The 27,603-nt window shown below is 44.8% G+C and overlaps 2 protein-coding genes across 5 annotated transcripts in view; one reads left to right on the top strand and one right to left on the bottom strand.

Annotated features, from left to right (window-relative positions):
• LAMB3 (laminin subunit beta 3) overlaps positions 1-2,686 on the top strand; it is an 88,098-nt gene extending 85,412 nt beyond the window's left edge. Inside the window, exon 23 of the mRNA XM_084853405.1 lies at positions 1,561-2,686. Within this exon, the coding sequence (XP_084709531.1) occupies positions 1,561-1,700 (140 nt within the window). The 3' untranslated portion in view covers positions 1,701-2,686. The remainder of the gene's footprint in view (positions 1-1,560) is intronic.
• Positions 2,060-27,603, bottom strand: part of CAMK1G (calcium/calmodulin dependent protein kinase IG) — a 77,668-nt gene continuing 52,124 nt past the window's right edge. For 2 of the 4 annotated variants that reach the window (XM_084853406.1, XM_084853408.1), the window contains 10 exons: positions 24,876-24,950; positions 21,393-21,531; positions 19,827-19,950; positions 18,005-18,080; positions 14,045-14,157; positions 10,689-10,767; positions 9,975-10,062; positions 8,456-8,868; positions 3,834-3,965; positions 2,060-2,908 (listed from right to left, as the gene is read on the bottom strand). In XM_084853406.1, coding sequence (XP_084709532.1) covers positions 3,875-3,965; positions 8,456-8,868; positions 9,975-10,062; positions 10,689-10,767; positions 14,045-14,157; positions 18,005-18,080; positions 19,827-19,950; positions 21,393-21,531; positions 24,876-24,950 — 1,198 coding nt within the window. In that variant the 3' untranslated portion in view covers positions 2,060-2,908; positions 3,834-3,874. The remainder of the gene's footprint in view (positions 2,909-3,833; positions 3,966-8,455; positions 8,869-9,974; positions 10,063-10,688; positions 10,768-14,044; positions 14,158-18,004; positions 18,081-19,826; positions 19,951-21,392; positions 21,532-24,875; positions 24,951-27,603) is intronic. The other 2 variants (XM_084853409.1, XM_084853407.1) reach the window with 2 other exon arrangements.

The following is a 27,603-nucleotide window of genomic DNA, read 5'->3' as shown; positions in this document are numbered from 1 at the left end:
CCACTCCAAAGTTTACCTGTGGGGATGCTGCATTTTTGCAGAGTACTTAGTGGTTAAGACGCTGAACTGCAGACTGGAAGGTCAGCAGGTCAGCAGTTCGAGACCCGAGTGCTGCGTGACGGAGTGAGCTCCCGTCTTCAGTCCCAGCTTCTGCCAACCTAGCAGTTCAAAAGCAAGAAATTGCAAGTAGATAAATAGGTACCACCTCGGCGGGAAAGGTAACAGCGTTCCGTGCACCACATGACCACATGTGGCCGGCACGGAACGGCATGTTCTGTGCCGGCCACATGACCACGGAAGCGTCTTCGGACAGCGCTGGCTCTTCTGCTTAGAAACGGGGATGAGCACTGCATCCTAGAGTCGGACACAACTGGTTGGGGACACCTTTACCTTTACTTTGACTCCACTGCTTTTCTTTAATTTAGCTCCCCTGTGGTTGAGCAGCTGTGGGCTCATCCTTATGCTTTAAATTCTGTATGACTGGGTGTTCCTAGGGGTATGTCTTTCACCTGGCCATGACCTCGGTAACCTCGGTAACTAGAATAACTAGCCTGCCTTTCTAATTCATCAAAGCGCTAGAGCGCTCTTCCATGCCTTCAGAATCGCGCTGTACTTCCTTTTTGCCAGTGGGAGTAACTAGCCTCCATTTCCCAGCCTGTCCCCCTTGAGAGCCATGATTATGCACATATCTCATGCTTGTGTTACTTCTCTGCATGGAGGGAAAGGCCTGGCTGGACTTGCCTCCGTCTGCTAGGGCTGCTGCCGCCCCCTCTGCTGGCTTCCTCTCCTGCATTCTTTGGTTTTCACTATCGCCCCATCGATGCAGTGAAATATCGGGCTGCAGGCTCCTGCTCCTCTGGCCGCCTCCTCTCATTAAATAGCTAGTACTTGAAACAGCGTGGCTCCAGTTTTTTCTCAATGAGAGAAAGACAGATTCTCAATGGGGGTGGTGGGTGGTGGGAAGCAGGCAACAGAGGCTGCAGACTGTCAATGGGTGAAGCGGCTAGATCCCTGTATTTCCTCCCTGGAAAAGGAGAAAGGGGTGGGAGCTCTAACTCCCTGACTGTTGGCTGGAATGGGGTGAAATTGCACTGGTGGGGCACTCTCACAGGGAGTCTTCAGATGCTGTCAGGGATAATAACGTGGCAGTCTGTGGGGAGGGGGGGGAGAGCCTGGACATGGGCAGGAAACAAGCCTCTCTCATTAGTTGAGCAGCATCTGCTGGGCTGATGATGTTCAATTCCACTCCCCCCATCCAACCCAGAAGTATGTTGCTTTCAAGTGCTGTGTAACCTGTGAAAAGCGGATTTTTAAGGTATGGCACACTTGTTTTTTCTTGTTTTGTGTGTCCCTGATGGACCAAAGCCAATCCCATGAAAATCCAGATAATACTCCAATCCACTTCTCATTCTGTTGTTGTGAAGATGCCCCCCTGGAGGGCACCAGGTTGGGGAAGGCTGGTCTATATAATGCTAAAGAACTAGGGAGTGAACAAACCAAAAAACTAGAGATGGGAAAGGATTTTTTTTGCATGTAACCTATTTTTCTTTCATTCCTCAGCTATAGAAACCGAGTTCCAAGAGAGTAACAAAGCATTTGTCCTTGAGTCAGCCAAGCTGACTGGCCTGGAAAAGAAAGTGGAAACCATTCGTGATCATATCAGCCGGCGAGCTGCATATTATGTCACTTGTACAGACTAGCACAGTTTATGCTTGTCTCCTGACCAATATGCTTTTTCTAATTTGCAAATACTTTTTATGTCTGTCTTTGCAAATAAAAGAGCTTTGTCCACCTTTTTGGAAAGAAAAGTAGTTTTGAGTCAAAGGAGCCCTTTGTGATAGGTCAAGTCTTAGAAAAACCAATAGTTGGTATGTTAATTTATTTGTTGTAGCTTTCCAAGGTCTTTCTATATCTAGAATTCACCTCTTGAATTAAAACTTTCTGATGGTTGCTTTTTATAGAGCATGTATTTCTTTTGCACGTTTCACCCCTGAAGAAACAGGATTAAAGCCGGACTGGAAGAGGGGAATAAATACAACTAGACACGAATACTGTTTTTAGCAACAATAATAATGACACACATATCTTGGACTTCATGGCCTATTTACAAGACATCTTGTTTTATTAGCCAGCACCTGCTTTACTGACAGCATATCACTTTGCAGACAAAACAAGGCAGGGAACAAATCTGCCAATGAAGTTGCGGGGAGGACCCTCGAGTGAATTACCTGCTTGCTTCCATTACTATCAATAACCAGCAGGCACTTAAAAACCAATCAGCTTTATTAGGCATAGTCTATATTATACAGTTTCTCACTTGGAAGCAGAAATTAACTTCATCAAGAGAATAGGGATGCTGTGTAAATTCCCTCTACCCACTGGAATTTGTACAGAAGCTCCGTGCAAGCTGTGCAATGGCCATGCTTGGCAAATTACTCCCATAGCATAAATGAAAGCGACAAAAGTAAGCCAGCATAGGATGCTTTTGGATTCAACCACCTCTTCCACATGGGCTCAGCACAAAACAACAACACACATACCTGGCAATTGTTCTGTTATTCCACTGAACCACTACAGAGATATAATGTACACTGCCCCCTTAGTGCCAAAATGGAGATACAGCTTTATGCAACGGTGTAGATTAATACACTGAAGCTGCTAGCAGAAGCATAGCATCTCTTTCATTAAAAAAAGAAAAAAGTTTCCCTGCTTGTATGAATGACCCTTCTAACATTGCAAGAGAATTGCACCATAGGAATTCTCAGGCCTATGGATGTGCAGCATTTCAGTGAATGGCCATTGCCATCTGAGGATACAGTCCTGGTAGACCTCAGGACAGGCCCCTCTCTCTTCTTGCACCACTGATGTTTGACTTTGAAGCATTGACGAGAAGAATCAAAGAGCCCTTCTGAAAGAGAGGTGGACATTATCATTCGGATGTAGCACTTTTAACTGGAAAGTCATTTTCCAATAAAATCATGATTTGTTTTTAAAAGCCCTGTAGTGGTTTGCCATTATTCTTCTGCTTTCACAAATAAGGAACTGAAATAAAGGATAGTGACTTGGCAAAGACCACACAGTAACATTCCTGATAGAATTAAGCTTGAGCCTTCAGGTAAGCTAGGCCCAAACTTACATTTCTGTCGCTGGCTCTCAAACTGTTCTTCCAATTGGCAGAGTTAATACATGTATTAAAACAGTAGCATTACAGACCTCTTAGAATTACACACATAGGCAAAAATCCAATGTTATGTGAAATATGCTTACGCCCTCTGAAATCCATTAGCTTACACATGCTTAGCTCTGAGTTGGATTGTGTGCTGAATATGTTCTACCTGGGAACAGGTAGATAGCTATGTTAGCTGACGGCACCTTGAGGGTGCATATTCTTTTCTCCAGGGATCAGGTGTGGAGTAGTGGATCTGCTGACTATTTGCCTCCACTTATTCTCTACTTTGAAATTTGTGAACAAAGCAGACATTACCACAAGTATAGGTAGTGCGGGGGCATGTCTTTTGGTGCAGTGCATCTTTCTTCTCTCTGAGGGCTGCACATATATAAGAAAGCTGGGCATAAAAATACAGATTAGACTACACTGGGGATAAGCAACCCATGCATTCCCCTCTCCAGTGCTAGGGTGTAGTGCAGACCTGCCTCGAAGCAAAGCTGGCTAGCCAGAGAAAGGCCACTCCTCACCTAAGCACTAAGTAAGCACAGGAGATCACGCAGCAGGCACTGAATCATCAGTAGCAGTACTTCAATGCTAAGTATAACTCGCAGGTTTTTCACCACTAGAAAGGCCCTGTGTCATGTTTGGACCTTGGCACATTTACCTGTAAAGGAGTATGCGTGACTCATATGGCTGATTTTCATATCACATCACCAAACAAACTCCAGTTTGCCCACTGCCAAAATACGAGTGGTTGCTGGCTTTCACAGGAACCAGGACTTCTGATTTGAAGTGACTGATATTTGGAAGAGAAGACAGAAAGCAAAACAAAACAAATTATTTTTTTATATGAGTGGAAGAAAGCAACATTTACATGTTACGGCATCAATAGTTTTCTGCATGAATATGAAACTCAGATTAACATAAAATCCTTACAGTAGATGGAGTTGTAAACAATGAAGTTTCAAAAAATCATTTGAGGAGAAGAAAGTATTTAAGAACATAAGAGGAGCCCTGCTGGATCAGACCAAGGGTCCATCTAGTCCAGCATTCTGTTCACACAGTGGTCAACCAGCTGTTGACCAGGAGCCCACAAGCAGGGCATGAGTGCAACAGCACCCTCCCGCCCATGTTCCCCAGCAACTGGTATACATAGGCCCGCTACCTCTGGTTCTGGAGCTAGCACATTTCTAGGCATTGCTTATCTTTCAACTGTTTCTGCAAAATTATAATTTGTGACTCTTTTCGGACAAATTTGATCGCATTGCAGATGGAGTTGCACATCTATATGCATCTCTGCATCCACAGCACACATGCTCGCAGTGGTATGTTTCTGCACCCAAAATTTCCCTTGCCAGTTTTGGGAGAAATCTTTTCATCTTCTATATTTCTAAAGCAACTAGATAAACCTAACATTGAGCTGCAAGACCGTTTTGCACATGAGACCAAAAAGCAGATTTGAGCATCTCATGCACTCTTTGTTCCACATACCAGTGTTATGAATGTGGGATAAGGAGCTGGACGTGTACATTTTAGGCTTTACATTCACAATATATAGTAACATGAGGACAAACTAATTTAAGCCTAATGCAAAAACTTCTTAAAGTTGCCATACTTTTAGAAGTAACGGTATCTGCAATGGCTTCTCATTATTTGATAAAACCAAAGCATAGCACTCTTCGAAAAGAAAAGCCACCAGTGCATTCTGGTTTTGTCAACAACAAATAGCTAAAGGGAATAATGTCCAGCATAGCCTCATATAAAAAAGGAATATTTTACTTTCATGCTTCTAAAAATAACCAGAAATGCTTATTTCCTGATTGGGACAGGTCAGCAGAACTCCCTTTTAGAAATGCGATGGTCCTGTTGCATGAACAGTTCGCTCACACAAGCTCATGGGCATAATATGATATTACCCTTAAAAAAATCAGTAACCCCCCCTTTTTAGTCTGCATCTCACGTTCAGAGTGGTCATGAGGTGTTGATCAATTTTATTTGATTGATCTTGGTGCTTGCTGTTGTTGTTATTATTATTACCCCAATTCCCCATGCAATGAGGCTTCAGGGTACTAGCACTTGCTCAGAAGTTTTGATTTTCTTTGAATGAAGTCACTGGAGGTTTATGTTGCTGTTCCTCCATCCATGCTAGTTCAGGCACACCAACTCACATTTCCTCTTCCAGGAAACACAGTCCCACTTTTCACACTAGTGTTATGCACACCCCAATTTTCCAAGCAGTGAGGTTTCACGGGTTTTAGTGCTTATGCTGGGGTATGGATTCCTTTGAATAAGGTCGGTGGAGATTTAAGGCATTTTGTAATATTTACATTTAATTACAAATATAGAAGTTGCGCATAAGTGGAGATTTGCAGTATTAACACTCCAACAGATGCTGCTCTCCCATTACATTTCGGGCTGTGTGGGGGGCTTACATCTTAAAGGTGCCTCCAGACAGGGCAGGCAGAGTGCTGCTACTCAAAACGTAAGTTTAAAAAAGTTTTTTAAAATGGGGCACTGTGGGGCCTGTAGGCTTGGCCACAAAAAGTGCTTCTTTTTGCCAGGATGGCTGGCCAGGTGGCAAGGAGGAAGAGGATGGTGGCAGCAGCTGTGGCTAGAATCTGGATTACGGTAGGGAAGGCCCCTTCTGAGCCTCTGGGCCTTCAGCAATTGCCTGTCCATGCTGACTCCAGAGGTCCATTAGGCTCTGTCACCCTCCATCATGATATTGTCCAAGGTGCCATCTTCATGGAAACACTGAGAATCACTTTAAGCTTTTCTCCACTTTTTTCTCCACTGAAAATGGCTTTGGTCCGTCAGTGGCACACTAAACTGAAAAAAGAGGACTTATACCCCTCCCAAACCAACCGCTTTCACAGGTCATGCTGCACTCTAATCTGCCTTACTCTGGGGTGGGGTAGATGGAATCCTGCCAGTTGAAATGAATGTCATCTGGCAAATATGAGAGGCTTGGTCCCTGCCCCCGTCTTTCCTGCTCAGGGTAAGAAAATGCATTGTAAGGGATATCAGGCATCCAGAGAAAAGGAGCAGAGCCTTTTTCTCTGGAAGTTCCCCTACATCCCACCAACAAGTCTGCTTGCCAGTCTCCACAGTCTGCCAGTGTCCACTGAAATGAGACTCAATGTCCCTTCTGCGAAATGGAACCATACAGCAATATCGCACATATGGAGCCACAGTATATTGCCACATCACTAAAGCGCTAAAGCAATATGCCAATTTAGTGATATAGCAATTTAGTTGTATGGCAACTTAGCGGTATAACGATTAAGTGCTATAGTGAATTACTGATTTTGTGATTTAATGATTTTGTGATTTTAGAGGTTTAGATATTTAGAGACTTGGTGATCAGGCAGCTAAGGCCAGATCATTTACTTCAGAAGGGTGGAGAAGGAAAGAAGAATGAATTACAGTGAGTGGCAAAGTACAGAAACTTGGCCTGTATCTGTGCAAATGGTGGAAAAACACAACAATGGGGGAAAGCAGGGATGGATCATGGCCCCACTTCTTGACTGAGGTCACAGCCAGGTGAAAGACACACCCCTGAGCATCCCATCATGCCGGATTTAATCTGGAGGAATGAGGCACACAACAGCTGAATCGCGTGGGAGCCGCATTAAGGGGGAAAAAGAGACTAAAAATACTCTGTGAAAATGTGCCTTTACGTCATGTGTCACAAATGACCCCAAACTGTTCCCCCACTGCATTAAACTGGCAATGTAGATTGGCCCCAAGTTTTTCCCAGTTGCAACTACCTCAGGCTACTTCTGTTGTTCTTCACACAGGCTGAATTAGCATATTCCTCAGGGGAGGGTGGAGAGGGGAGTCTAGCTGAGTCATCTTTTTGTCTGAGCCTTTTTGGCTATTTCCAGGGAGATGAGCAGGGAAGAAGGGTCATTCCACCAGCTCTGCTGAAAGACTACTTAATTTTTTCTTCTTCCCTCCCCATTCTTTTTCCTTATACGTTGTGTATTTTTCGATTATAAGCCTGCAGGCAGGGACGGTCTTGTTTTACTGATTATATGTAAACCTCTTTGGGAACCTTTTTGGCTAAGGAGAGTGATAAGGATACTTCAATGAATGAACAGAAAATAAATTCACAAAGATAGCAGCTGATAACAATTCAGTCAACTCATGGACATGTCTGGGCAAGTAAGCATGGATCTTTTACAACCAGAGTCACTGGATGGTGATGGTGGGAGGACCACGAGACCTAATTTTAGTCCAGAGATGGGAAACATGTGGCCCTTCGTATGTTGTTGGACTCCAACTCCTTCCAGCCCGAGTCAGCAGGGCCAGTGGTCTGGGATAAAGGGAATTGTAGTCCAATGTTTGGAGTTCCTCTGGGAAATCCACCCATTTTAATCCAAACATCAGTCCCAAAATAACACTTACTGTTATTTTTATTGTTTCTGAATTCTGTACTTTTATGTTGTTTAATTGTTTTATGCTTCTTATTGTAGAGTTGGTTTTAGTATTATGTTTTTTTCATATCTGTACTTGTGCGTCATTTTGGTTGCCCTTATGAAGCAAAAAGAAACTATAGGTTTAAAAATAAATGAAAGAAATATTACCTGGCCTTAACTGTCCTTGCCTGTACCACCCTTCTCCTTCTTTGTGACTGAAAGACAGTACAACCTTTTTGGGCCAGTGAGCACATTTGGAATTTTGAGTGAGTGTTGTGGGTGCTCTCACAAAATGGCTGCCATGGTGAGCATGGCCATTCACACCATGCCAAAAGGCAAACTGGTAAGGCAGAAAAGTGACTTGCCCAAGAACCTAAGTATAAGGCAGAGGTGGGGGATGAGCCCCCAAATGCCAAATCACATATTTGCTCCCACAAAGCATAACAAAAGCATACCTATTTCACAAAAGGCAAACTACTGATGCTTAGGGAAACACACACCACACCAAAAATAAACTAACAACTAATCAGCTCACACACACACACACACACACACAGCACAGTCAAAACAGGCCCCTTTGCTCCTTGCCACTTGCATGGCCCCCCAGGGGCCTTCCTTCCACCCCCAGCTTACTTTTGTCTTTTTCAGAGTGCCTGGGTGTGCTTCATAGAGAAGCGCCGGGGTGCAGTTGCCCACCATTTCCCCCCCTAAGAGTGCCTCCGGGGTCCAAAAGCAGCACACTAACCTCTCACTATAAAAAAGATCTTATTAAAAACAAATATCAGGAGGGCAGGGAACCTTGCGAGTGGCCACAGACACCACATCCTTTAGTTCAACAATATCATCTGGTGGAATGGACACCTACTGGGTCTTGGCACCTCTTTTGAGGAGTACTGACTCTGAGCAAAAAGCCGTCTTCACGTTTTCATGTGTCCCACATGCTGCATTGCAGCCAAATGAAGGTCTGTTTGCAGCGCTCTGGCTGTCTTCTGTGACTACGCTGGTAGTGACGGGGATGGATTCACTAGCCAGGTGATCCAAACACTTGCTGTCCGCCATCTTGCTGTGTTGATCAGAAAGATCAGAAGTGTTCTGGTACGGTAACACAGGGGTCAACATCTTGGTATCTCGATTGGGCTGTTCCTGGCTGGTGATGGATGGGGTATTGGGCTGTGATGCATTTTGCACTTGTATGAGCGGGAGACTGCTTTTGGCGTTGTGGCAGTTCATGTGGAGTTTCTTCATGTGGTGAACAACAGCAGCAGCATTGAAGGCTTGCTAATAAAGGAGAAGATAGCAAGTTTGGTGAGAGTGGCCTACCAGACTGATGAATACTGAGGTCTTCTCCACACAGAGGAATTTGTCCTGCAATTTTACTGGGGCTTCTGCTTCCAGATTCTTTGTGGGATTAAAATCAGTCCTTCACATGCACTCTCCCCTGCCCCCATTTTTCCCCTTTATTTATGAGTTCTATATGTTTCATTATACAGCCACTAGATGGCACTGTTGTTATAGTGCCACTTCCTCTTTACATGCACAAATTCAACCTGATTAAAAGCGCTTCTTTTTATTAGTTCATTATTTCCGTTTCAAATTAAGTTGCGAAAATGGTTGGAAACCACGGGAGAGGTGCTGGAGGTTGACGATGTCATGTAATGGACTCGCAAACTTCCATGAGCAACCACTTTCAACCACAGGATAAAAGCCCCATGTGGAGAAGCCCTGAGTCTGTCCAGATGGTACTTTATTCATGGAATTCTACCTAGGGAGACATTTGCAACAGACCTCAAGTTCATGTGACCCCTCCCTCCACTCCCTTCATTATAGGCAGAAAGTGACAAGTAATCCAGGAGATCCCATGTTTGTTTGAACATGGGATCTCCCGACGGGTTTGTTTTCAGAAGTAACATTCAGTAAAAGTTACAGAGTACCTTGTGTATGTGCAGTGCAATCCTATGCATGCTTACTTCTGGAAATAAATCCCAGTGTGTTCAGTGGGACTTACCCCATAGTAAATATGTTTAGGATTGTGGTCTAAGAGTGCCACATAAATTATACAGAAGCAATCTCATAACAGCCAGCACATGGGGAAGTTACACTTCTAAAACAGATGACAGTCCTTTCTTTCTTCTACTGTTTATATACTAATTTGGAGTGGCAATCCTGCCATTAATGACAGACTTCATCTCATACTTTGTACAATGTGTCAGGCTCAAAGCTATATTAAGACCTCTGGTATCCCAATACTAATAATGATTTTAAGGGATTTCTAAACTGAGGGGTTCTGCTGGGAAATTGTAGTCCAATGTTCTTTGGAGTGTTTGTCCATTACTAGACAAGAGCTACAGAGTAGACTATTCTTGGATAGCATCAAAGCAACTTACTTTCCATTTGCTTTTTGCAAAATTTTTCTGGATCTGTGCACTGACAGATGGATATATGTCACGGTGGAGGGCTGTGTTTCCATCAATCCTGCAGATGGAGTGAGAAGAAAAACAGGCATGTAGGCAGATGGCGTTTTGTGAGGCATTTTGCATTCTTGCAACAGTTAGCTAATGTCTTTGTATGCTCAATCAGTAGTAATTAAACCCAAAAGGGAAAAGGAAACAAAGTGCAGTATAAACAAATTCTGCAGTGCTTGAGCATGGTCATAGGCGGGAGGGGTGCCTCCTACCCTGGCTATCTTTATCATGAACATCCATGCCAAATGTAGCTCTAATCCAGACCTGGTGTCCTGGGTCCACATGGGCGGGTAGCTGCTTAGGGCCCAGAGGATCAAAAGAGCCCCGCCCTGCTACTTTAACTGTTAGGGGTTCCCTAGTGAATCCTGGGGATTATAGTTTAGTGAGATTCTAACCATTCTCTCTCATTTCCATTTACAGTACTTCTTTTCCTAGGTTTTAATACACATTTAAAGCTAGCACATTAAATCCCAGAAAAATAAGCACTCCCTATTCACATTCTCCTCTTTGTTGGTTTATGCAGAGATCTCAGAGAAAACAATCCTATTTTATAAGCTGTGGCTGATGCCATGGCAGTAAAACTACTATTTCTCATTATATCATAGAGTTGCACAGGTTGAGTATCACTCATCTCACCAGGGGTGCCTGAGGGCTTTCTCACAGGTAAACCTTTCAATTGGATCCTTCTCCAGTAAGTGACAAATGAAATCCTTGGCTGTTGGGAAGGAATAAGGAGAGGCAGGATTCAGCACAAATGCAGGTAGCAAAAACAATCTGCCATGGGTCTCATTGGTCGATTTTTTTTTAAATACCATATCTATCTATCTATCTATCTATCTATCTATCGCATCTACTAAAAGTACCCAGAGCAGCATACAGCATAACAATAAAACCATATAATGTAATAAAAAAGCAAATACCACTAACAATTTCAAAACACAACAGAAATACAACCAGCAAACAAAGCAAAACACAAATCTAGCAGCAAGTAAAAGTATGCTATTAATTAAAACCTTTTACTTTTAAGCATAAAAGATGCTATTAATTAAAACGAGCAACTATAAAACTAAGTCTTACACATTACAAGCCTAGCAAAAACATGAATGTCTTCATATGGCCCAAGGGGGAGCCTGACAAACTGCAGCTGGGGAGGCATTCTAGAGCTGTGTCACCACCACAAAGAAGGTCCTGCCACTCATGCTTGAAGTGTCTCACACTTCATTTGGTTTGTAATGAAAATATAAACCTGCATCATAAATGCCTTTCATGAGCAAAAATGTTGTATGCTAGGGGTAAAAAGGTAAAAGGTAAAGGTGTCACCAACCAGTCGTGTCCGACTCTAGGGTGCGGTGCTCATCCCTGTTTCTAAGCCGAAGAGCCATCGCTGTCCGAAGATGCTTCCGTGGTCATGTGGCCGGCATGACTGAACACCGAGGTGCACGGAATGCTGTTACCTTTCCCGCCAAGGCGGTACCTATTTATCTACTTGCAATTTCTTGCTTTCGAACTGCTAGGTTGGCAGAAGCTGGGACTGAAGACGAGAGCTCACTCCGTCACGCGGCACTCGGGTCTCGAACTGCTGACCTGCCGACCTTCCAGTCTGCAGTTCAGCATCTTAACCACTAAGCCACCTTAATATACCCAGGGGTATATTATATGATATATGCTAGGGGTAGGCAACCTTTAAGGGCTGTGGGCACATTTGGCAATTTGAGAAACTGTCCTGGGCACCACCACAAAATGGCTGCCATGAGAGCCATGGCAAAGGACGAGTAACCTGCCCAACAGACAGTACAAGGGAGAGGTGGGGTCTGAAACCCAGCACACTAAACAACTCCGTTGAAACCACAGTTTTCCGCATCAACAAAAAACTATTTCACAGCAAAAAGTCTTAATTTCTTTTTAAAAGTGGGAGGGATGGGGCCCCTTGGCAGATGCCAAGAAAAGTGTCCAGGGGTACATTGGTGTCCATGGGCACCACAGTGCCTTGCTCTATGTTTATCTGAAACTGCGTTATACTGATCAGACCATAGTCGAAAATTGGTTACTTTGTCTGGCAAGAGCAAGACCTTTTCCAGCCCTGCTATCTCAGATCCTTTTAACTGGAGATGGAAGGGATTGAATTTTGGGACATTGTGCATGCAAAACATGTGCTCCAACACTGAACTATGGCTCATCCTCTAAACAAAAGTTATAGCAGCCAAAATCCACATATTCTTGGAGAACCATTCTATAGATATATGCCTGCTTAGCAATTACCAAACTCCATAACCTGGAATGGTGACCAAATGCATCCTGAGGAAATACTTAAAAAATCTTTCCCCGTCCTATTATTCTGAATTATATTAACATGGAAAGAGGTATTATATATCATAAGATAAATTCTTGGTCTACTTGAAATCAATGAGTTTTTGTGAACTCAGACTTTGAAACTAAGATTTTATTCTTGGGTGGGGGTGGGGGTTGCTTCCTAAAGGTGTTTCTAGGTGTTCTGGTTATCCCCCGAACTGCTCAACATTTAAAAAGAAAAAAAAAAGTGCTGTAAATTTCCTGGCCACAGTTATATACCGGTGAAACCCACAGGCAAATCGGAGAACTAGTGAAAAGGGATCATCTAATTTTTTCATTAATGTTTGAAACTGTCATTCAAAATATTAGGCATAAGTCAGTTTCATCTAATAACTGTAGCACAACAGTAGTAGCAATCGATGCATTCCAGTGTGTGAGTTAAATTCAACATTGCACTAGTGGATATTCACCAGAGTGACAGGATTTTCTCCCTCTCTCCTCCCCAGTGCAGTCCTCTTTGCCATCCGAAAATCTGCTTCGGTGACTTTACCAGCCCTCCAGAGCAGATTTTGAAGATGCATGGGAGGCTGCAGTGGGGAGGGGCACATTCCCACTCCTGGTTCCACTTACAGAACTGATTTTGTTAGATTGATTAGGTAATGAAGGTTAAATTTGTGCAATAGCCTATGCTCAACAACTTAAGCTTCAAATCATGGAACATACATACCGTTCAACACTGTTTCAACAAGTGGTGGAAGAACTCCAGGATCTAGGCTACAGGTCATAGGTTCCTTCATGAACTGGGCTAGATCTGCACTAGTGCTTTTCATCAGCACTGAAACGCACTGATAACCGGTGGGGCACGTTATGCATTCCGCTTTTCTAGCGTTATTTCCTGCTTTTTATTCGGTATTATCCAAAATACCACAACAGATGTCATTGTGTGCACTATGAGCTATAAATGCGCAAGAGGGGCATAGCGACACCATGATGGGATCATGTCGATATCACACAAGGTCTAGAGCTGGCCCAGTGTCTTTGTAACATCAGCTTATTTACAAATATACAAGCAGAGCCTACTGGAAGCCGGCAGATTCCTTTGTTGTTGTTGTTTTTAAAGGTTTTTATTTGAAATAAGAAATATACGAAATAAATAATGACACATACCAAAGTAAATAATAACTCATCCTACAAATACATGCATTATAATACATAGATTCAGACTAATGAAAATAACGAATATGGACAAATGCTGTCCTGGAATTTATCATTTCAAAATGTGATAAGCACAGTCCATTTCTCAGTAAACATATTCTCAAATATTTGATCCTCTCTTGCTCTTATATAGCAAGGCATTTTAATCAGAGTAGCAATGTCCCAGACCTGGAAAAACCAATCAGACAATGGAGGGGCAGTACTCTTTTTCCAATATGATATACAACAGAAATTTTAGCTGCTGTCAACAAGCAAGCAAATTACTGGCAACAGGAAGCAAACTGCTAATTCTGCTTCGGAATTACTTTCTACTTTCTACAGTTTATACCCACCTCCCGCCCCTGCCCTGCATTAGCTGAAGGCTGTCACCTTCCTACTTTTCTTAACTTCCTGACTATCTATTAGCTCCCTAGTGAGAACCCATTTACAGTAATCCAGAGAACTAACTCAGAGCACTCTAGCAGAGATTTTGGCAGGCTGGAAAGTACCTGATTCAGAGATATCATCCCAAAATGGAGACTCAAATTCATAGTAGCCTTCCTTGATCTTCTCAAACAGTTTGGACTCTGTTTCTTCATAGAAAGGAGGATATCCACACAGGCTGAGGTGGATCGGGGGCAAAGGGAAAAGGAAAAGAGACAATTGGATTAGCAGTTGTTGCCAGACACACAGCTTCTCTTACTCTGTGCATTCAAAAAGGTGAATCAAGGGGTGGGTGAAGTTTAGAGGTTGTGCTGTGCACCAGCAATTGGCAGCTCATTCTGAAGGTGGCAATATAAAAAAGTTGAGAGGCTTCTTTTCCAGCAGCAGTTACCAGCTGTCCTTTTTTATGGTGGGTTTCAGCTGGCTGGTTGGCTGGGTGGGTCTGCTCTACTTTAGCTTCAACTGCCAAAAGGATAGAAATTATATTCCAGAGAAGAGGAAGTTGGGTTTTTATGAATAATGATTGAGAAGATGAATAGGGAAGAGATATTGGGTTGGATCCAGAGCCGTGCTTAGCCGAGTTCTTTTTGCATTGAAGGAGGGTGGTGGGGGAGGTGATATTTGCGATTCCTCCTTTCCCCTGCAGCCCCCTGTGCCTCCTGGGAAGCTGTGCTGGACAGATGGGGGACTTTCGTAGTGTTGGGAATAGGCAACCTCATCTGCAAGTTACAGGACGGAGGCAGTTCTGCAGTTAGTTCATGGGAATTTGGGCATAGGTAGCCGTAGGATCTCTATAGCCTACAGTGTAGCTTCCTGTGCTCCTCTCCCTTTCTTCTTCTTCTCCTTCTCCTTCTCCATTGCTGGGAGCACACATTTGCTCTCTCCTGCTGATGTTATAGACTGCAACGACATGGACTGAACAAACTCCTTCTGAAACTATATGCTGTACCTGCATGGATATGCACGAATATTTGTGAGTAAATGGTTTTTCTTTACTTCACTGAAGAAGGGTGTGGTCTCCTTTTTAGCCTTTTGTGTGCATGTGAGACTGGTAAATGCCCATGCTGTTTTGCCTTTTGTTTTTTACTCAGCTAACTGCTTTTTTAACAAGAGTAGGCAATACAAAATAATCCCATCATGGAGCAGCATGAGAAGTGATACAAGGAGCTGAAGGAGGAATGGGTGAAGACCACCTCCACAGGCCCTTCTTTCAGTGGGAAGCCTCTTCTGGATCCTGGCACCTTCTGTGAAAAGAAGCTCTTCTGCTCATGCAAGGGCTGCTCTTGACCCAAACCAGTGTTCTATTTCTAAATAAGCCATGTCCAGTGCAAAGCAGATTAAATCCTTAGCTCATTAAACATCTTAGCAGCTCCTCTATTTCTTCCTCTACTCTCAGTTCCATCGGAATTCTCCTTCCCTCCTGCAACTGCCTCTGAATCTTTGCCCCTTCCCTTAGGAAAGCAATCTCTTTTCAGCTCCTGTATTGGTTTTCAGGGATGCTAAAGATAACAATGCTTTGCCCATCTATATAGACACTAAGGGCCAAACTACACATGAATTATTCGCATAGTTTACCCTTGAGTGAAATATTTTCTTTCATAACTAGCTGGTGTGTGTGTGTGTGTGTGTGATCATGACCAAGACATGGAAGCAGGATAGCGGGCTTTTAACTCCTCATCCCCACTGTGGTCCCAGTACATATGATCCCCACTTCTGGTATTGTCATGGGGGAAAAAACTCCCACTCACTCACTCACTCACTCCCGTGGGAGCTTTTCCCTCATGCAAATAGTAGACACGTGAGGGGGAAGTGGGCTGATCTTGATCAGGACCACAGAGGGGGACAAAAAGTTAAAGCCCAACCACCACACTACATTTGCAATCTAGTTCATTCCCCCCTCACATTGCACTGCTCATGTGTGAAAGAAAAATCTTGCACTCCATAGCAAACCAAGTGAATGTCATGTGTAGTTTGGCTCTAAGCCAGGCATGCATGAGCAACTTGCGGCCCTTCGGAAGTTTTGGCCTGCAACTCCCATGATCTCTCACCATTGTCTATGCTAGCTAGGGCTGACGGGAGTTGTAGGCCACAGCATCTGGAGGGCCACAAGTTAGCGCTGTGCCAAAAATTTTGATTCTTCCATTTTCAGCGTTTCATTGGTGGGGGGATGAAAACTCTGGCGAATGAGGCTTGGGAGGTGAGAATTTCAAATAACTTTCTGCTTGGGGAGGAGGACAGGATTTCTGCTAACCCTTTTAAGTGTAGGCAGTGTACCTAGGAGTCTTCTTTCTATTTTTTTAACTTTAAAAACACCCCCAGCACTTTGGGCAGCCCAGGACTTTACAGAAAAACTTCCTCAGCCTGGCAGGTTGTTCTGAACTCCCATGAGGTTATGTGACCTCGCCTTCTCCTATAGGCATTTAGGAAGCACTCCCGGGCTTGAGAAGCTTCTCTGCAAAGCAAGAGTAAATGGGGCTTGTAGAGCTTTAGAAAAGCTCTGTTCTTCCTTGCCACAACACAGAGCAAGATAAGAGTTTTTCTAAAGCTTCAAAAGTCTCATTTGTTTTTGTTGCCCAGGGCTCTTTGCAAAGAAGTTTTGCAAAGAAGCCAGGGACTCTTTGCAAAGAAGATTCTGCAAGCCAGGAGTTCTTCCTGAATGCTCAATGGAGAAGGCATGGCCACATGGTCTCATAGGAGTTCAAAAAGTGCTGCCAGGCTGGAGAAGCCTCTCTGTAAAGAGTTTTGTGCTGGGGGCATGTTTCAAGTTAAAAAAAAAAAATAGAAAGGAGATCCTTCAGCCACCTCCCAACTTGGAAAGGTATGTAGAAACCCAGTTCCCCCACCCCAAGGTGAAAATTATTTGTAATTCTCCCCCTCCCTGTGAAAGAGGCAGAAAAATCAATGCCTCTTTGCAAGGAGAGAGAAAAAATCCCCATAAATAGGGGGCAGGATTCGGCACAGCACTACCTCAAGTTGCTCACCCCTGCTCTAAGCTCTCTGTGTGGAGTTCTGAGTCACTTTTACGGTTTCTACAATGCCCAGCATGCTACTAGCACTAAATACACGTTAAAACCAGTAGCACACAGCTCAGAGGGTACTAATGAGGGAGAAGGTCATTACAACTGAGCATAGGAAGAACAATGATGTGCTATCCATAGTAATATTGAACTGTTGTTCTGAAGCAAAGAGACACCAAGACTGACTGCTGAACTGCGGGTCCTTTCTCCTTATGTCTAGCATCGTGGCATATCACTTCACAGCTAACAGAATTTACACAAGTGACAAACTATACATCTGATGCACTTCCTATTTACAGTATTTTAGCTTGCATGCTTCTCAGCCAAGGTCATTGGAGAACAAACACTGCCACAATGGCACAGTGTGGACAAACTCAAATGGTAAAAGAGGAAACGGCCAGCTCCTGAAGATGCCACCAGTGACCTGAGAGAATTCTACCATTTTATTTAGTATTTTAAATTGTAAACTGCCATGAATGGCTTGACAGAAGGCAGTACATAAATGCAGGCAGGCAGGCAGGCAGGCAGGCAGGCAGGCAGGCAGGAAAGAGAAATATAAGGCATCATGAGGATGGGAAACCCAATTATTTATCATATAAGCTTGTGCAGTATAGTGCAGTATTTATACTATAGTATAGTATAGTTTTGTAAAAGTGTGTTCACCAAAATACTGAGCACAGGAAGTTTTTTAAAAAATGGGAAGATAATCAGTTCTTTTTTAATTTATGCCACTCTCCCCAAACTTGGTGCCCTGCAGATGTGTTGGGCTACAATTCCCTTCATTCTCAGCCAGCATAGGAGTTGTAGTCCCAAACATCTGCCTGGTGCCAGGTTGGAGAAGGCTGATTTAGCCCATCAATGGACCAATAATGACTAATATTCTTCCTTCCTTTCATCCAGCCATCTGAGTGGAGCACACAAGCTACTAAACATTCTTGTGGTCTAAAATCTTTTGCAGACATTTCCACGAATGCTGTAGTCAAGGCAATGGGTGATGATGACACTCACAGGATATAGGTAATGACTCCAATGGACCAGCAATCCACAGCTTTGCTATATGGCTTTTGTTCTAGCACCTCTGGAGCTGCGACAAATAATAATAAAAAAGAATATAAGTCATTCAACTTTTGAAAACAAACCAACCCTAAATCAGCACAAGAAACCCTTTCAGCATTGTAGGGCAGAAAAGAAAGATCCCATGTCTGAGGCAGGTGATGGCACAAACTGCTGAAGCTGGAAAAGCTGAGGAGGAAAATGCAGTGCATACGCAGCACAAACCACTTTAGCTGTAGAATGGAGGATAACATTTGTCCACGGAGTGAGGTAGTTCATCTTTATGAAGTACATCTTAATGCTGCCTACAGATTAAGGCTGCAATCCTATACACACTTAAAAGAAGCAGAGCTCTACTGAAATCAATAGGAATCAGTAGCCATCTTCAGACAATGTGGGTGAGAGCCAGATCACTTGTGTCCAACCTCAACACATTCAGTACAATGGGGCTGTTCACACAACATGCTAACCCACACTCAGTGGTTGAACCATGGGTTGTTTGTTGAACCATGGGTTAGAGTATTGTCTGAACACAGGACATTTTCCCCAGGGTGGCTTGTTAACCATGCGGTATGGCTTATTTCTCTGGAACAAGCCACCTCGAGAACCCATGGTTTGTTGTTGGGTTGTTCAGGGTGGTTAACAAGTCACCCTCCAGGAAATGTCATGGGTTCAGACAATGTACTAATCCATGGTTCAACAAACAACTGAGTGTGGGTTAGTGTGTTGTGTGAACCCAGTCCTTGTCTGCAAGAGTCCTGTATGTACAACTATATGCAAGAGGGACTCTCCATGTGACTGACCTTTTTTCAGGGCTCCCAATCATATGTAGAGAATGTACAGATGTATACATGGGGACTCTGGTGAAGACTATACTAAATGCTTGGAGGTCAGGCATGCATGATCCCGCTCCTCCACTCCATGTATTCACATACCTTCTAAACAGAGACTGGTACGCTGAGTATCATCGATACATTCTAATTTCAGGATTCTGCCTGCAACCTGCAGATTCTGATAGTTATTTTCATTTTACACCACTTCTGTACAGAGGTGCGGAGGAAGAGTGCAAAAGTGGTTAGGCAGTCAATATCCTATTCATGTTCACCACACTCAGGTAGACAAATTTGCTGGCAGGAAATTCATATCCTGTCATCATACATGACCCAGTATATATAGCACCATCTAGAATCTAGATTATACAAGGGATGGGCGGATTACTTACCCTGTTCCGGTCCGGGGCATCCGCGGTGGGGGGGAGGTGATCTGTCCCTCCCCCCCGGAATCCTCCCCAGCTGGCTCCGCTCCATGGCAAGTCTGCAAAGCCGCCGTCCAGGGCCGTCCACAGCCAGACTTCCGTCCGCTGCCGGGCTGCGGCCGCAAATGACGTCCGGTGTAGTGGGCGCCATTTGCGTCCCTGTGTTAGCTACGATAGGCTATGTATATATTTATGTAGCCTATCACAGCAAAGAGTAGCAATGCAAATGGCGTAGCAGACGCCATTTGCCTCCCTGCTCTTTGCCATGATAGGCTATGTAAATACTTACATAGCCTATCACGGCTAAAGTAGGGAGGCAAGTGGCGGCCGCAGACCGGGGCAGCAGATGGGCCAGACCGGCCGACACCAGGTAGGGTCCGTCTCGGGAAAGTTTCGTGGGGTGGCGGCGGGGAGTGCTCCGTTCCGCCATGGACTCCGGGGACTCATTGGAGTCCATGGCGGAATTCTCTAACATCCCTAGATTATACCTAAATTCTAGATCATACCAATTCCTTTGCTTACCAACATATCCTGGCGTTCCACATGCTGTAGACATGATACCATTCTGCTCCATTTTAGACAAACCGAAGTCTGTGATCATGATTTTGGAATCCTCCTCTGTAGTTAGGTAGAGCAGGTTTTCAGGCTACGGATGAGAAGCTGAGAGTTAACCTTCTAAAGAAAGGGCCTTTGCAGTGGCTAGGATTGTAATGTAAGAAACACAGAAAGACTCAGGCCAGAACTACAGTGAGCAGCTTTCATTTGTTGCACACGTGGCTGGTCTGAAGTTTGGGGAATGCTGCTTCCCCCAGCTGTGCTGGATGGGCAGCTTGCTGGCTGGGGAAGCGCTTTGCGTGTGTTCCAGAGAGGTGGCAGGGCCAGGTGTGCATGAATGGTGTCATCACGCTGTGCACCAATGGAGTGGGGGGGGGACTATATATGCTGGCTCCAGGCCCAGTGGACTCTTTCTATTCTGGTCGGTGCCTGCCTGCCTGCCTTACAGTCAGTACAGGCTTTATGCTGGTCGCTTCTGGACTGGGCAAGAATATTTTCCTGCTCCCTGACTGGCTTTAGAGGCAGGGTTTTTCACCTACCCTGTACTGTCTTGTTGGGATATTGGGCAATTGGCTTGGGCTGTGTATCACTTTAAATAGACCTGTCACATCACCAGGTTGTGCGAAGAATATTCAATAGGAAATCTCTGGTGAGTACCCAGAGGCAACTTTATGGTGAGGGGTTGTTTCCCAGACTTGATCTTTGAGTTGTGGGGCTCAGGGATGGGAGGGGAACAGCCTTTGAGGCCTGACTGTAACATACTGAAAGTCTTTGGGCTTGGGGTACTATCGGATGGAAGGGTCTCCTTCTGTAGGAGGTGGCCAGCTAGAGCCAGGCCATTATGGCTTGTGTATGGGGCTAGGGTGGCTCGCCCATTATCACGATGCAGGAGGAGGCCCTTAAGGGACACATGCCCCACACCATTTCCACAGTTTGTGAACCTCACTGCAGACCATTTTCCTTGTAAATAGTTAAATAAAATGTGGCCCTAGTTTACTCCAGCACCTGTGTCTTGCGTCTTTCTTCTGGGTGGGTAATGTGCAATGGGAACGTGCAATGGGAAGCACAACAGATGGTTCTTGAAAAGAGGAACTGTATGTTGCACAATATTCCGGTGGCAATACTGTCCTTGACTTCTTCCAGTTGTGTTGATGCTATGGGTGCTTCCAGATGGAGGGGTCCTAGTGCTAACAAATTAGAAGGCATTGTGCAGGTTCTCCACCTTTATTCATTAATGGATTTTGCATAATAAGAAAAAGATGGAAGAAGCAGTGGGAAAAACACAGGAGGAGTACAAGTGGACATCATTGTCTGGACCCCCCATACAATTCTGTGAATGAGACAGGGTGATTGCACATTACAAGCCTTGTCAGGAGGCATCCCATGCCCAACTCTGTCTGCAGAGGGTTAGGATGTGGAGAGGATGCATAACTCTGCAAATTGGTGGATGCTGGTAAGACCCTGGGTCCATGAATACATTGCAGATAATATGGCAGCATGGTGGCCAAGATACTGAACGTCAAAGGAGTATACCTTCAGATCCCGGTGGACTATCCCATTTTCATGAAGATAATGCACAGCTCCCAGGACTTGCTGAATTACAATACTTGCATCTTTTTCAGTGTAAACACCTCGTTCTAAGATACGATCAAATAATTCCCCTCCAGACACGCTATGTGGAAGAACATAATTAGAAGAATCACAAAGATGCCTTGATTGAAGTGCATGAAAATGCAGTTTGATTGCATGTTTGGGTGGAGAGAACTGCCTTGTCTAAGTTCTCTATTTCTTCTCTTCCACACTAATTTCTACCTACAGTGCCACATCAAATAGCATGCTAGATAGTGCAGAGGTAGGGAATACTGCTATGGCACTTCTGATACAGTCATAAAACCCCCCTCCAAGCTTCAAGTACAAGGGAATAATTGCTGTTTCATACATACAGCCATGGTAGAAATGAGGACATTAATTATAATTTCCTGCGTCATAGTAGGATTTGTAAAGAAAAATTAATCAGTAAAATGAACACAGGATGAAGCATATTAAACCTAATGTGCCTTAGACCATGCAGTGCTTCTGCCTTGCTCTCTCTCCAAAGGATCAGGGATCACTTTTCTTATGGCTTTCAGTCATTGTGTACAAAGCTCTTTCTAGCCTTTCCTGATGCTATCTGATTTACTAGTAATGAATTGGCATGAAATACCTTCATTAGACAAATCAACCTTTAATCCAGCACTAAATCCACAACCTGCTTTATTGCTGACATGCCAACCTATTTTCCATTTTTAGTGGTAAAAGTATGGAATTAAATCACAATTGTCTTAATCCCTTTGTTTCTCTTTTTAATGGGGGTGGAGATGAGGTGGGGTATGGAATGTTTGTTTAGGATCTGCCTGTCCACTATACAGAAGCCACTCCCACCCATAGAGTTTTTTTGGTTGCATAATTTCCAATACTCATGATTGGGATCCCATTGAGCAAAACACTCCAACTGGGATAAAAGTGAAGATGTGACCTGCATAGAATGATTTTAATGTCAATTTAGAAACATACTGGGATCAGTCACAAACACACAACCTCTCTGTGGCTGATGAGAAAAAAATTGTCATGATCTTCTCCCTCATCGTCCACCTCCACCCCTCACCTAATCCCAGCAATGGTTTTCTTCTTTTTTCCTGAACAACACCTAAACAAGCTGTAACTGATGGAGAGGAAGTAAGTAGACTTGTGGGTCTGTGTATAAGAACCTACCTCTCTACATAAGGCATTTATTGTGCACTCGTGATTCCTCACTCATGGTAGTTTGTGGGTGCTTTACATGATGTTGACATCCTCCAGTTCCTCTCCCATGCTTTGCAACCATTTCAGCAGGGTATTTTTTTTTTCTAATGAGGAAAGTCTGGTATATTATGAATGGCGGCATAAAACCCTAGTGTATTTCCACAGTTCTGCTATACCACAGTGCCACCTAGTGGTTGTGTAATGGAACATATAGAAAGGCAGAGAAAGAAAACCCCTAGAAAAAAAGTGTGTAAAGGAGCCAATCTTAATCCCACAAAAATCTGGAAACAGAAGCTTTGGTAAAGCGGCGGGTTAAAAACCTTATGTAGAAAAGCCCTAAGATTGAGGGTGGATGCCCTCCCCACAAAAGGATGATGTTTGATATGATTGTCAAACCAACTGGAAATTGGTTTTCTACCCTAGGACTAACTGAATTAGTCTGCAATCTGCCCAAATTTGGTGTCAGGCAGCAAAAAAGGGCTGATTCCCCCGTTTTGCTGCCACCCTGTTGGCAGCAAACTGCAGCTTGTTTTCCTGGATACAAGGAAAAAACAGCCCTTCTTGGCCTCTGTGCCACCAAATCTCTGTTGCAATTTCAGTGGTGGCGTGCTGCAAAAAGGGCGTCTGTAGGTAGCTCACCCTTGGCTTAAGGGATCAGAATGATCTACTCATTGAAATCAATAACACAAAACAATCTACGTCTTGACAAATTTACCATTCATCAGAGACCTGTAAACCTTAAATATTTCATTAGTGCCATGGGATCCACTTTTGTGTGGGTTTATATCACAGTGCTGCTGCAATGTTTACTGGCCTGGCAAACTGTATAGGTCTTTACCATGGAACTGCTGTGCTGATTTCATGGTAAGGACCTGTATCATTGGCGTCAACTTGTGCTGATTTCATGGCAAGGACCTGTACGATTGGCGTCATCCAAATGACTGTAGGTCTGTAGTTTAAACATTACACTACCAATGTCAGCTATACCTACGAAAAAGCTATTCCTATGGCACTGCTCTGACATTTAAGACAGGCCTGGGCAATGTCAGGAGGTCTGGGGGTCATTTTCACCCTCCTGACCCCCCCATGGGCTGCACACACCCCCTACTGGCCTGCACCCCCTCCCATGGATGCCAGAAACATGGGGGAAAATAGTATTTTTTACAAATCAAACAAAAATGGCATCCAGAGCTACTATGGAGCTAATTTTGACCTCTTTGGTGCTCCGTAGTGGCTCTAGACATCATTTTCTTTGCATGCTTTTTTTTTTTTTTTTACAATTTTTGGAAGGGTTCCCTCAAATTTTGGGGGCAGCAGGAGCTGCACTGGGGGGCTCTAGGGGCCACATGTGGCTGCAGGCTGCGTCTTGCCCACCCCTGATTTAAAGCTACCTTATATGACGGGATCCCTCATATGTGTGATGATGACTGATACTTGTCTGCGATGAGATGGGGATCTCACAGCTAGGGATGTCAGAGAATTCCACCACGGACTCCAGTGAGGCCATATTCTTTAGAATCTGGCCCCCAGAATCCGTGGCAGAATGGCTTCCCCCCCCGCCACCCCATGGAATCCCCCTGGGACGGAGCTTACCTGGCGGCAGATGCAGCGGATGTGGCGGTAGATGTGGTGGCTCCAGCTGGTCTCCTGGCCGCTGCCGGGCTGCTGTGGCCACAAATGGCGGCTGTCGTAACGGCCGCCATTTGTGTGGCTGGCTTTGTTCATGATAGGCTATATAAATACTTACGTAGCCTATCAAGGCAAACAGCAGGGGCGCAAATGGCGGCCGCTACGTCATTTGCGCCCCTACTCTTTGCCGTAATAGGCTACGTAAGTATTTACACAGCCTATCATGGCAAAAGGCAGGGACGCAAATGGCGTAGTGGCCGCCATTTGCGTCCCTGCCTTTTGCTGTGATAGGCTACGTAAATACTTACGTAGCCTATCATGGCTTACTGCATGGATGCAAATGGTGGCTGCTATGATGGCTACCATTTGCGGCCGCAGCAGCCTGGCCGTTGCTGGAATTCCGGCTGAGGCTGGCCCTGGCCGGTGGCTCTGCAGAGCCGCCACAGAGCAGAGCTGGCCAGGGAGGATTCCAGGGGGAGGGACGGAGCGCCTCCCCCCCACCGCGGATTGCCCGGCATGGAGCCAGGTAAGGCTTTCATACATCCCTACTCACAGCACCAGAGCTCACAGACAGTTTTGCTACACAACCCATGGATTGGTACTTACAGCTGCATGACCAGATAATAGTGGGTCTCACTCTCATAAATGTCCTCCAGAGTCACGATGTTGTCATGCTTTATTCTGCAACCAAACACAGAAGTACTTCACAATGATGTAAGTATCAGAAAGGGTCAATTACTAAAAGTAATTCCGCTCTTGTGATTTATTAGGGATGTCAGAGAATTCTGCGATGGATCTCGGTGAGGCCGAATGCCAGTGCATTCGGCCCCCCGAAATCTGTCACGGAACGAAGCCCCCGCCCCCCCAACCCACGAAAGGCGTGTGGGATGAAGTGCCCACCGCCCCCACCCCACGAAAGGCGCGCGAAACGGAGCAGTTACCTGCTCCCATCCGAGCTGCTTTGCGAATGGCGGCTGTCCTGTGGCCGCCATTCGCTTCCTCCTCTTCATAGCCGTGATAGGCTACGTAAATACTTACGTAGCCTATCACAGCTAATGCAGGGACGCCATTTGCATCCCTGCGGAGGCCGTGATAGGCTACGTAAGTATTTACGAAGCCTATCACGGCAGGGGGGGGGGACCCAGTGTACGCAAATGGTGGCTACCGCCATTTGCGTACGCTGGGTGTTTTTCCCCCCTGCCGTGATAGGCTACATAACTATTTAGTAGCCTATCACGGCAGGGGGAAAAAACCGCCATCCGCCATTTGCGTATGCTGGGGTTTTTCCCCCTGCCATGATAGGCTACGTAAATATTTACGTAGCCTATCACTGCTCAATACAGGGATACAAATGGCGGCGGCTACGACAGCCGCCATTTGCGTCCCTGCAGGGCTGCCCAGCAGCCGGCTATCCAGCTGCGGGCGGCTGGAGCCGGCCGGCGGCTCTGTGGCTTGGCCGCGGAGCGGAGCCGGCCAGGCAAGATTCTAGGGGGAGGGACGGAGCACCTCCCCCCCCGTCAAGGATTCCGGGGGGAGGGACGGAGCGCCCCCCCCACGCGGATTGCCCGTTGCGGAGCCAGGAAGGTGTTTCGTACATCCCTAGATTTACTTCTTTCATTCTGATGGAAGTTCCAATTCTTCACACTACTGACTGATTTACACAGGAGGAGGAAAATAATTATTTTCAACACACCGTGAGCCTCTTCCATTCAAGGAACAAAAATGTCTTTGAACTTCTAACAGCAAGTTAATTTACTTCCCACCTGTAACCAAAATTGCCTGGGGTAAAAAGAAATCATAGAAAAGATTTCTCCTGTTTATGGGTTGGCTTATCTTCTATACTATTGCGCTCATGTCCTGCTATTACATTCATGTCCTGCTTGTGGGTTCCTGGTCGACAGCTGGTTGTTCACTGTGTGAACAGAATGCTGGACTAGATGGACCCTTGGTCTGATCCAGCATGACTCTTCTTGTGTTCTCATCCTATCTACACTGTAGCAAAGGACCCCTCCTTTAGAGAGCATACCAAACTTGTTTCCTTGCACTATTCTATTCTCATGTCAGCCGAACACATTCCCTTGAAATAGCTCTCATATTTCTTCTCTCTCTCCTGCCTTCACAGTAATGTAAGCATTGCTTTGCTGGATCTGTCTGATTCACCATTCTGCTTCTGCTGTTAAACAACCAATGGGAATCCCAGAAGCAGGGCATGAAGTAAATAACCATCTTTTTTCTGCCTCTACCATATAAAAATCGAAGGAATACTGCTTCTGGGTTCGTTTGTTTTTAAAGCTTTCATGGCCAATAGCCATCATTTGCGAAGTACCACCATCTTATATCCATCACCTTCTAAGCAGCTGAGCTGAGCAACAAATGTGGCATTGTTCAGATTATACCCGTCATAACATGGGGCCCTAGTGTCCTTTTATCTGGATTGGGGCCTATTTCCAAATGGTGAAAGGACTGACATACTCACTGACTGCCTCAATCAAGAGTGGCTCATTCAAGAAAACAAAATAATGCTTGGAAACAGGGAGTCACAGAAAAGTGGCTTCTCCAGCCTCCTTTGGCAGATCTACATGACAAAAACCTTTATAGGTTTTATATCACTGTGATTGTCATAAAGGGCTTCTTTATAGTTTGGTGAGAGTGCTGAGTATTCTCTATTAGAGATCCCAAGCCTCCTACAGATCTATAATGCCCAGGATTCCCTGGAAGGGAAAAAAAACCCTCTTATAAACTAGTTTAAGGCTGCAACCCTATACCCATGTACTTGGGAGTAAGTCTCATCGAATTCAGCTGGACTTATGTCTCAGGAGATATGTATAGGATTGTGCTGTAAGTCTGTAGTGTTGATAGGCCCTTAAGAAAGTTGTCACCTAGTTTGAAAACCATGCCAATAAGCTGTTCTTTTTTTGCCTTGCACCACTTCAGGGTGTGGCCATTCCAGAAGGCTGAGCCTCAGATAGGGGAAGCAGGGTTGTTCCACCAGCTCTGCTGAAAGACTTAATTTCTTCCTCTCTTCCCTCCCCATTCATTCTTCCTTGTGTGTCATGTCTTCTTAGATTGTAATCCTGCGGCCAGGGACTTGTCTTGTTTTACTGATTCCTTCTAAGCACTGAGCAGGAGGCCAGCACTGAGGTTGGACTTGATGGTCTTATAGACCCCTTCCAACCCTACTATTCTATGATTCTGTAACTTGCTCCAGTGGTCTTTTGGGCTGTGGAGCGGGATAAAAATACATCTAAATAAAATAAAATTAAAAAATAAGGTTGCTTGGGGATTGTAGTTTTATCTAAATGTTAGTGGCTATGTTCTGTTTATGGCTGGGTTG

Source organism: Heloderma suspectum, chromosome 4 (genome assembly GCF_057233095.1).
Source record: "Heloderma suspectum isolate Gila_16-S chromosome 4, 16-S_ref, whole genome shotgun sequence".
Lineage (NCBI taxonomy): Eukaryota > Metazoa > Chordata > Lepidosauria > Squamata > Helodermatidae > Heloderma > Heloderma suspectum.
This window is presented reverse-complemented; position numbering and strand designations above follow the sequence as displayed.